The sequence below is a fragment of the Rattus norvegicus genome, chromosome 14, assembly GCF_021556685.1.
Source record: "Rattus norvegicus strain SHRSP/BbbUtx chromosome 14, alternate assembly SHRSP_T2T, whole genome shotgun sequence".
Lineage (NCBI taxonomy): Eukaryota > Metazoa > Chordata > Mammalia > Rodentia > Muridae > Rattus > Rattus norvegicus.
In genome coordinates, this window is record NC_141547.1 from 17,309,572 (window position 1) to 17,320,018 (window position 10,447).

General features: G+C 43.0%; 2 protein-coding genes and 1 long non-coding RNA gene across 5 annotated transcripts; 1 reads left to right on the forward strand and 2 right to left on the reverse strand.

Annotated features, from left to right (window-relative positions):
* Nucleotides 1–836: 836 nt before the first annotated feature.
* Pf4 (platelet factor 4) lies at nucleotides 837–1,751 on the reverse strand. The gene is given in 3 exon segments (NM_001007729.2): nucleotides 837–1,058; nucleotides 1,195–1,327; nucleotides 1,583–1,751. Coding segments are annotated over 3 exon segments (318 nt in total). The 5' UTR covers nucleotides 1,680–1,751; the 3' UTR covers nucleotides 837–970.
* Nucleotides 1,752–1,849: 98 nt separating this feature from the next.
* Nucleotides 1,850–8,908, forward strand: LOC108352723 (uncharacterized). 3 transcript variants are annotated; one of them, XR_015637316.1, is made up of 3 exons: nucleotides 1,850–2,047; nucleotides 8,240–8,495; nucleotides 8,721–8,908. It is a non-coding gene; the product is annotated as an uncharacterized LOC108352723 (long non-coding RNA). The 3 variants fall into 3 exon arrangements; XR_015637317.1 differs by lacking the exon at nucleotides 1,850–2,047 and adding an exon at nucleotides 5,908–6,006; XR_015637315.1 differs by lacking the exon at nucleotides 1,850–2,047 and adding an exon at nucleotides 7,881–8,047.
* Ppbp (pro-platelet basic protein) lies at nucleotides 4,871–5,675 on the reverse strand. Its single transcript, NM_153721.1, has 3 exons — nucleotides 5,557–5,675; nucleotides 5,098–5,227; nucleotides 4,871–4,973 (listed from the first exon to the last, which is right to left on the reverse strand). The coding sequence occupies exons 1-3, from the start codon at nucleotides 5,669–5,671 to the stop codon at nucleotides 4,883–4,885; spliced, it is 336 nt and encodes a 111-aa protein (NP_714943.1). The 5' UTR covers nucleotides 5,672–5,675; the 3' UTR covers nucleotides 4,871–4,882.
* Nucleotides 8,909–10,447: the final 1,539 nt, after the last annotated feature.

The following is a 10,447-nucleotide window of genomic DNA, read 5'->3' on the forward strand; positions in this document are numbered from 1 at the left end:
CTTATTCTAGATTATCCAATAGGGTTCTAAGAATCTGCAAAGGTTTTTATGAGACCAGATGAAGGAGAGAGTAAGTGATATCTAATCCGTATACACATATCACAGCATCTTCCTCTTTCCCCAGTGTGTGGTATTTGTCTTCTGAAGTATGAGCACAAAATCCATCTGGTCCTCCTCCTGCTTCCTGTGGCTGCATAGCATACCATATCAGGAGGGGATAGTAAAGAAAATTGAAGGACAAATAAGGTTCTTCTGAGCCAAAGAATCCTGCAGAAAGTCTACCTAAGACATCTACATGCTTAGAGCAACAGTTAGGCAGTAATGAATAGCTCAGTAGGACTCAAGTTTGCCAGGTGAAGACCCTCCCCCCAATAGGCAATAATATGAAATAAGAGCTATTTTAATATTTTTGAAATATGAACATCCCTCAAGAAATCATAAAAAGAAAGATATTTTCATATGATTGCTTGAAGGCATCAACATATAAGCACTGTGTATTCATTCTAACCTATCACTTTTATTTTTATGACGATCTTAAGAAAATCGAATCAAAGTTTGACTTAGGTACTTTCTTTCAAAGGCTATGTTAAGTGCCATTAATGTTTTTTTTACAAAGCTAATTACAATGCAAACCTAAAGTGTAACTGTGAGACAAGGGAATTAAATAAATATTCAAGTATTCATCAGCTGCCACGTAAGCCATAATGCCGAGCAAATTCAGTTCTTAGGTCAAACCTCCCTTCAAAATAATGTTTGCTTAAAGTCTTGGAGATGTTTTCGTACTCGTGTTCTGTCACCACGACTTTTGGCTTCGTTACAAAAAAAAATAGCTTGGCTTTATGACAACTTGGTTCAATGCATTTATTTAAATCTCGAGGATAATAAAACATCAGAAGACTGCAGTTACATTAAAAGTAGACAAGACTCCAGGAATCCCATGTAACAGGTTGCACATTTAGGCAGCTCGTACCTAACTCTCCAGGAGTTTCTTGATTATTTTCTTATACAGAGGTACTTGCCGGTCCAGGCAAATTTTGCTCCCATTCTTCAGCGTGGCTCTGTCGGGAGGGACATGGGGGGGGGGGTGGAGAAATTACTTTTTCAGAAACTTGGTTGGAAGGAGGAAAGAGACTGGAAGGATTGGGCAGAGGATGAGAGGGACAGGCCTGGGGGTGGGGTGTGGGCAAGACTCACATGAGCTGGGGAACCGCACAGTGGGGTCCTGCTTTGATCACCTCCAGGCTGGTGATGCGTTTGAGATGGATCCTGGAAGAACTGGTCTTCACACACACACAGCTAAGATCTCCGTCGCTTTCTTCAGGACTAGCTGTGGGCAAAGGGGGAGAGGAAGAGGGGAGTAGAAGAGATAGTGGTGACCCTTTCATCGGCCAGTGGTACCTCTGGACCCTTTCCAAACCCTTGGCTAGAGCATCATCAACCCCCCGCCCCCAGAGGGCAGATGGGTAGTGCGGTGCGGTTGGCAAGCCTATACCGTAGGACTGGTGTCGTCAGAGTTCACCTCCCCGCGCCTGAGGCCTCGGAACTGTCTTGCTGCCCCAAGGATCCTTTCACCCAATCTCACCCCTGGTGACAGCAACCACAGCTGGCAGCAACAGCAGACCCAGAAGAAGCAGCTCAGGGCTGGGCCGGAGGCCTCGAAACACCGCAGTGGCACTCATGTCAAGAGGGTGCTGCTAGATCCAAGGGCTACCTCGGGGAAACTGGGGTCTGGGGCTCTAAGTGCCAGACAGTGGCTCCTGTGACTTTCTAGACACGTTTTATCTTCACTGCCAGCCCAGTCCGGAAACCCGGGATAGGGGATGAGGAAGTGATCCACAGAAGCAATGACACTTGTGGAACAGTACTTGAGATCTGGCCAGCCAAGATTAAAGCAACATAGAACAGGAAAAAAAAAAAAAAAGAAGAAGAAGAAGAAGAAGCAGCAGCTGAGGCCAGCTGTCAGCAGCTGTCAGCAGGATCCACGTCCCCAATGTGAATTTATGTGAACAGTCTACAGAGGTAGAAACAGTTGGAATTTTCGCAGAAGGTATGCTGTATGTGGCAGAGAATTTTCTGCTATCCCCATGCGGTTTACAGAACATGCACCTTCAGTACCAATTTGTTGCCTTCCCGACTTCCGGTTGCCCTACCCCAAACACCCTGCCGTGCTTCCTGTTGATTTGCTGTGAGTTTGACTGCCATGTGGTTAGAGATGCGTGACTGGAAATTTATTTTCTGCCATTAAAACATTGAAGTGAATGGCTAGGCAATGGCTTCTGACTTTCATCCTCACGATGGAAACCTTCTGAAGCCTCCTGCAGGAAATTCTGGAGGCTCTTCTGAGCTACGGCTGTCCAATCTACTGGAGGCGGCAGGGTCTGCTCTTCTCAGGACTCTTTAGAAACATCCCTGAGGTAGTATTTGAAGGCTTTTCTTTGATAAAATCTTTTAGTCTGCTCAGCTCTACCCTGGAGAAGAGTAGAGAAGAAAGCTTTCTGGGACAGTTGGAGATCTCTATATTAATTCATGCCATATATGGTTATAATTATGTGCCCCTTTATCTGCCCCCCATGCATAGTGATATAGTCAAGCATAACTCCCCGGGGCATACATTTATGGACACTCAGCATGGACAACAACGGCTACTGCAAAACATGTCAGAATCCCTATGCCTTTAGGGAACTGAAACTCAAGGCCTCGGCTGGGTCAGCAAAAAAAAAAAAAAAAAAAAAAATATATATATATATATATATATATATATATACATATATATATGATAAGAGGATTTTAATCTGGACAGCAAGAAAACTCTTCTGTGCCACCTTCACCAAAGATTTCAGCATTCGCAGAGTAAAGGAATTCAAGCAATGATGTCAGGCAAGGCAGCCTTTCTCTAGCTTTAAAGAAGATAATCAAGATAATCCAGTTTGGGTGCCCAGCAGTGAGAGATACGTTCACCTCAAGAAAAGCACAGGGCAACCAGTGTTGTGGTAAGAACCAGCCTTGATAGCTTTCGTAGAGAGACCGCCTCAGAGAGGCACAGCTGTTCATAGTAACTGAAGCGAAGCTAATAAAACCGTTTACTGCTTTCTCACATGGTTGTGGACATTTGAGTAGTTACAACTGAATTACAGACAAGATGTGTGCAGACCTGAGCCTCTGGTGGTGAAGAGACAAAAGGAAACCCTCCATCATGCTGAGTCTTGAGTGAAGTACGTGTTTAGCGTATACGAGTGCCCCAAAGCCCATGTACAGGTTGGAGGGGGTGAAATTATCTCTTCTTCCATGACTAGGATAGAGTAGGGGAGTTTGAATCAAGCAGTATCCCATGTACCTATAACTGATGTGATGTGAAGTGGCCTCTTAGGGAAGGAAGGATCAGCAAAAGGGTCAAGCTCTAGTGCTTTACGAGCATGGTTTCCAATATGCACTCAGGTCATTTACTTTCTAAGGCAGGTTTCTTTGGACTCTGCTGGGAATTGAACCTAGGGCCTCTCACGTGCTGGGCAAGCATTCTACCACTGAGCTACACTTCTAACCCAAGACAAGTCTTACGATTTCTTAAGCTTCAGGTTTCCTCCCTTTCTGCAATATGGGGAGGGCTAGCAGTTCTGCTAGTAACCAGTTCCTCACGTTCACATGTGAACTGCTGTGTGACACACAGTATTTAAAATGTTTTTCAGTTAGGTCCTTTTCTTTCTGTCATTAACTCTATTAGATGGCAAGAGATCATCCCCATTTTAGAGATGAAGAAACTAAGCCACAAACGCAGGTCAGCAACCTGACCAGACTGAAATGGCTACTAGGCGGGCTTACTATAGCTTTGGGGGATATGACTAGCGTCTTTCAATTCTCGACTGTGTAGGGCATTAAAAATGACACAACTTAGTGACGTTAGCTGGCAATATTGATAAATAGAAAAAATTTCTAAAAATAGAGGCTGAGGAATGTGGCCCAGTGACAGAAAAGTAGCTTAACATACATGATGCCCTGAAGTTCAGTCTGAGAGGGAGAAGGGGGGGGTGGATATAATAAAAGACTTACTAGAAGATCAGACCTGTCACCTTGCTTTGTGGCAGACAATAGTGGAGTTTGTGTTAAACCTTTTTCACTGGCGTTTAAACATACTCACTACGAAGTAAATGGCCACCACTTACAGCATTTACTTTCTATGGCTTTATTATGTTTAGTTTGAAACTTAAAACACATGTAAGACATTGCAGAGGTTTCTTGGAAATAAGTCATTCTAGGGATAAGACACTGGAAAAATTCTTATTACCAAGTATCCTGGGCATGACCAGTGCAAAAATGCTCTGCATGTCCCCAAGTGATTATACACACACACACACACACACACACACACACACACACACACACACACACACATATATATATATATATATATATATATATATATATATATATATATATATACACTCAATGACAAAAAAGGGACATGGATTTGAAAGAAAGCAAGGAAGGATTTATGGAATGGTTTGGAGGAATAAAAAGAGGGGAGTGATATAATTGTAATCTCAAAACTACAATAAATAATTTTTTAAAAACTCAGAAAGAAAACTCGACATAGTACATTTGGAGAGAAAAGCTCAAATGAAGAAATGCAGCACACGGCCCAGTGTTTAGCCAAGAATTTGCAAAAATATACCATAAATTGCAGGTTACGAATTGGCTTGTTCATTTTCCTTGTCGTTTGTTTGCTGAGCCATTCTTTAACAAGGCCTTCCCAGAATACAATGTGGTTTCTGAGCAGAATGAGAGAGTATCCCGACTTCAAAGTAGATAATAACTCTACGAAGTCCAGATTTCAAACCGTCAGTCCCTCCTGCACAGTGAAATGGTTTGACACAGACGAAGCAGCTGGTCAATAACCTTCCAATATCTTCTTGACGATTTTCTTGATCATAGGGGCAGTCGGGTCCAGGCACACTTCCTTTCCATTCTTCAGTGTGGCTCTGCAAAGGAGAAAAGTATTGACTGTGAGTAACAGCCTCTCTGTCGGAGGAGGTCGTGAGGAGGGAGGAAAGCGTGGAGAGCATTCTGCAAGGACAAGAGCAGGACAAAGAATAGGGGACTTACATCACTTCCACATTGTCACAGTGCGCTCCTGGCCGGAACACATTCACACGGGAGATAGAGTTCAGTGGGATTCCAGAGAGTGTATTCGTACATCTGCAGCGCAATTCGATAAATGGCTCGTTGTTATCAGCTACACGGGATCACAAGGCTTAATTAGCGACTGTGCGTTATTTTCCTCCCTCTCCTAACTTGCAAATTGAAGGCAATCGTCCCTCTTTCCCACAGACGCTGGGAATATGATCTGTAAACTTCGAGTGGCGAGCCCAGATGGTTATCTCCCACATCTGAAATGCCCACAAGTATGTCTTAGAATTATTAGTCGTTACATCCTCCAAACCCAGAAGCACTGATACAATCTCTGTGCATGTACCCAAGCCCCACCATCAGCACCACAAGCCTCTGAATACAAGATGAAGGGAAGCAGCCTTCCTCCGCTCTCTTTCCCTGAATTTCTCTTACGTTTTCCAACTGCAAGGGGAACCAGCGCAACGAGAAGCAGGCTCAGCAGCACCTGTAGGTTACGAAGAGAGCTGGCCCTGGTGCAGGAGGATGTAGGTCTGAGTCTGAAGCCCATGGTGAGGAACCCTGAGCTAGAACTGTTTCCAGAGCTCAATATGAGGATGAGAGGCTGCCCAGAACACTGCTGCTCTGTGGCTTTATATGCCTCCGGACCTCTTTTTATACCTCTGAAGAGGTGGGGAAGGGGAAGTGAGTGTATATGTGGTTCCTAACCATAAAAGGATGGTCAAGTTGTGTCCAACCCATATCGACCAGACCGGTTTAAAAATTCTGCAGAATTAGCTACAAGTTGTGCGTCAGTCCATCTGCATCCCGGGTGTTGTCCTCAGCGTCTGAGTATTACAGATGCATAAGCCCCCGACTTAGAGGTGGGACCTAGGCCAGAACATTGTAAGCATTCTCGCTGCGCGAGCAGGTAGTCACGGGCCACACCTTTTCTACGGCGTAGTTTTGGGGCGTAGTAGACTCCAGGCATACTTTCAGTCTCCAGCTTGTGGTCTCTGAGGAGGAGGTGCCCTACTCTCACCGAATGACAAAGAGAGCTCCTGGGTTGGTTCTTGGTGGGAATCAGAATTTCTAAGGCGTGTGGGGTGAAAATATTGAGTCACTTAATATAAAGGATTCTCTTTGGGTGTGAGTTTATGGACTTCTCTCTGTCTTCTAAGTAAATTACCTTTTTCAATTTCATCCAAATAGTATAAATAAGAATTTCCATACGTAAGAAATTACTTGTTTCTACTGCGTGAGAGTACATGAATATCTACATATTTGTTGTCTCTTTTATTTTTAATGGAATAGTCATACACTGCAGGCATATGAAAACTAAGTATGTTCCTTTCCATTCACAGCTACTCCACACTACTGCTTTTCAATGGTGGCCGTCTATAGCTACCATTGCCAGATAGAAACTTGACATTTCTATTCTATATGCATTCATATGTGTATGTATGTGTATGTATTTATGGAGATACACATAAAACACGTCTGTGCAGAAAGATTATTCTGTACAAAAGCATGATTCTATAAGACTCATTATAGATTTACACATCTTAAAAAACTCAGAGTGAAACAGAAAGAATTTTCAACATTATTCCTAAACTTTCATTTTCCGGCCACCACAAACAGCTCTCCACATTTTTGACAGTATTTATGGGCTTCCCTGTGCATTTTTCTCCATGTTTAATACTATTTAAACTTCTTTTCCACATTCAATTGTTAAGATTCCCCTAATTCTTTGAGCGGGGAACTGTATGAACTATCTTCTTAGGTACAAGGACAATCAGTGTAGACCAAGCTAGTTTCAAACTCACAGTGGTTCTCAACCCGTGGGTTTTGACCTTTTGAGGACCTAACAACCCTTTCACAGTGTCACATATCAGATATTCTGCATAATATATATATATATATGCATTGTAATCATACAAGTGGCAAAATTACAGTTATAAAGTTGCAGAGAAAATAATTTTATTGTTGGGGTCAGCACAACCTGAGGAACTGAGTTAAAGGGTCATAGCATTGGGAAGGTATAGCCTAAGACAGTTTTGAATATATCATCATCATCATCATCATCATCATCATCACCATCATCCTCTTCCTCCTCCTTCTTCTGTCTCCCAAGAGCTAAGACTGCAGGCATGTCCCCATGATGACCTGCTTTAAGTCAATCAATAAACGCATCTTGTCACAGAAGACATCGTCAGCAAGGTTCAGAAGGAGGTATCGACCAATTAATTGGCATGTAAAATTGACAGGCTTTATTAGTCAGCCTTGAGATAAAACATCTATTTGGTGGTTTCTGTTTGCTCAAAAAGTATTAAATAACTATGATGCGCCAGACATTATGAAATTCTTAGGACACTTATTCATTTAACTTTTTCTTTCTCCAGAAAGAGCTAAATCCTTGCCAAAGGCATTGGGGTTTACTAGTACTCTGTCTTCACTGCTGTACATATCATTTGTATAAACGCCTTCTGTCTCCGTGCTACATGAAATATGAAAAGCAGTGTTGCTTCATTGTGAAAATGTGTACAAAGTATTTTATAATAGCGATTTAATCAAAAGCAGCTGGTCTGTATAAAATTATAATTTTTATGCATAATAGAAAGTGAAGAGAGAGCAGAGGACCTTAGTTTTTAAATAACCTTATAACCTTTTTTATTAATCTTTCTTTGCCACCCCCCACTTTTTTTAAATGTGTGGTAAGTTATTTTATCTATTTTCCCCTTGAGCCGCTTTATAAATAGCAATCACTCCGGAAACAAGCCAGTTTCTATGACTCAAAACAAAACCTATCTGTTGGCTTTTTTTTTTATGGCTACTGGAAGATTATTTATTCATTAAAATAAAGATGCGTTAGCTCTGCTCAGCACAGCGCTCTGGACTGTGCTCTTTAAGATGGCTCTTTGGAAAGGAACAATCATCTGGGAACCAGGTATCAGAGCGAGGGGCCCAGAAGATGCTAAGTCAGCAAAGCTTTCCGTTTGTTAAAGTTCCCTAGCACACGGAGAAAGGAGACACAAAAGGTTTTCTGGGCGAGCTGGAAGCAAATGTTTTCTGAGTTGATGGAAACTGTGCAGATCTCAAGAGCATTGACACTCACCTGACCTTTCTCCTTTCTGCCCAGAGCAAAGTGCAGATGCGGAGGGTGTGTGCAGGATGGAGAATCATCCCAGATACTGCCACCCAGGAGCACTGCTACACCTGCATTGGTTGAGCATCAGATGCATGGACCCGACTCTCTTTCACAGTGTGGTCATCGTTTGAGGACATTGTAACCCAAGGCTGCTTTAGAACCTAAGAAGCCAGTAGCACTCTTTTCTTGCCATGTGCCAACTCCACTTTTAATTTAGTGGCTTGGAATAAGTCTTCTTCTTTTGAAGGTTTGTTTTATTATTGCATAATTATGGCGTTTGGGTGTTGCCTTCTCCCCTGCTTTCTCTTTAGTAGGGGTGGGTCTGGTTAACCAGCCACAGATACCACTGAAAACTCAAAATGGCTGCCTCTGGTTGGCTGGCTGGTGTTGGCTGCTGGAACGTCTCTCTAACATGATCCTCTCATTCTTCTTCCCTTCCCCTCTCTGTACTCCATGCCTCTGTCCTCTCAAGAAAAACATGGTTTTCTGCTGACAAGATTGTTCTGCAGTTAAAAGCACTTGCCCTAAAGTTGGATAGCTCACATTCGATCCCACGAATCCATTTGGCATGAGACACCAACTCTCCCAAGTTGTCCTCTGACCTTCATGTTTTGGGGACATGTGTGCCTCTTCCCAGAATGAATAAAGGTCATATATTAAGCCACTGTTTCCTGGCAAAACACTTTATTTTCTATAAAACTATGTGAAGAGGCTGGATACTTAGTTCATCATTATCCCAAGCTACAAGGATCCTGCACAATGTTTGGTCTGTTGTGTACTGATGTTGAATTGATGAATGGTTTAGGGAAAACAATTGGTCATACATTCGATACCACTGCTACATAATTCACAGAAAAAAAAATGTGTCCATAGCGAATATAGACTTTTCTCAAGTCTTTTGACATATATTTAGAAATAAGTCCTTAAAGTACTAAAATCATTCACATATAGTAGCAATACTACACACACATGTATAAATTATATGTAGGTTTTAACATCCAGATCTGGGTTTCTCACTGCCAATGGGGGTCTGCATTAGGACAGTAGACAGCAGCCATACTTCCAATCCAGCCTTCAGTGCTCGCTCAGAAGGTAGGTTCAAAGTAGGGTGCAGGTGACAGAGCTGAGGAGTGGATTGTTATGTAAATTGTCAAGGCTGCACACCTACCAACATTCAGAAGCAGATTTGAAAGGCCCTGTCTCGGGCTGCGGGCTGCGTACTATAGACCGAGCTGAAAAGAGGAGACGCCGAGTGCTTTAGAGAACCAACTCTTTCTTTTCGTCCGGGGAAAATCAGGGTAAAGCATTGCAACAGATGCAAGAAACAAGTCCCTTAGGATGAGTTTCCTCAGTGGCTATGTCTTGGCAGATGCTCTAAGTTTGTGGAGCAAGATGCTGATATTGATATTTACGGAACCCAAATCTTGAACTTAACCCGTAGGTCTCCCTCTGTCTCTTCCCGTTGGAGGTATGAACAACCTCTCTCAGGACACTAATATGAATTCCGCTGACTAAGAGGGAATGGAGTGTCCCCCACCCCCACCCCCACCCCTAAATCAGACACACCGTGCTCATTCTGCTTCTCTCCCTTCACTCAGTCACAGATGTTAACTACAGTTCCCCAGGCGCTCCTTCCCTGTCGCAAAGTTCTCATTCTGTGACATCCGGGAAGGATTTTCAAGCTAAGCGTGAGAGAGTTTACCCACAGAAATTCTTTTCCTCATGCGAGCATTAAAAACAATTGATAGAAATACAAAACCACCAAGTCATATTTTACCATAAATCTGTCATACCTTCAGGAATTAAACCAGTCACACCCAGAGGCAAGCAGAAAGTCTGGCATGCTGAACGAGGAACGGTACAAACTAAAAATGGCCTGAGCCAAGGCAGGTGCACAGACAACGTTAACCGACCACATATTCGAGGCCTACTGTTCTCGTGTGTATAGGAGAGTTTCAGAGAGTAAAGGGAAGGAAACAGGATACAGACATATATAAGACATCGTTAGAAAGATGCTCCAGTAATCTCTCCCAGGTGTTTTCGGGTGGAAGGATGAAATGGTCATGCGGTGAAAGCATGTGTTAGCGAAGCTTCTGTACAGGCTGCACCCTGATAATACCAAAGCCCATGTGTTCCCCATAGAGTGACCAGTTGGAGAGTGACCATGGCACCCAGAATTGCAAGGACAATACGAATTTC

Excerpts from the sequence above, each read along its gene's own strand:
- Ppbp (NM_153721.1), bottom strand. The coding sequence starts at position 5,671 with ATGGGCTTCAGACTCAGACCTACATCCTCCTGCACCAGGGCCAGCTCT. Across the intron at positions 5,228-5,556 it reads TCCCCTTGCAGTTGGAAAAC|CTGATAACAACGAGCCATTT; the intron begins GTAAGAGAAATT and ends GATCCCGTGTAG. Across the intron at positions 4,974-5,097 it reads TGTGACAATGTGGAAGTGAT|AGCCACACTGAAGAATGGAA; the intron begins GTAAGTCCCCTA and ends TCTCCTTTGCAG.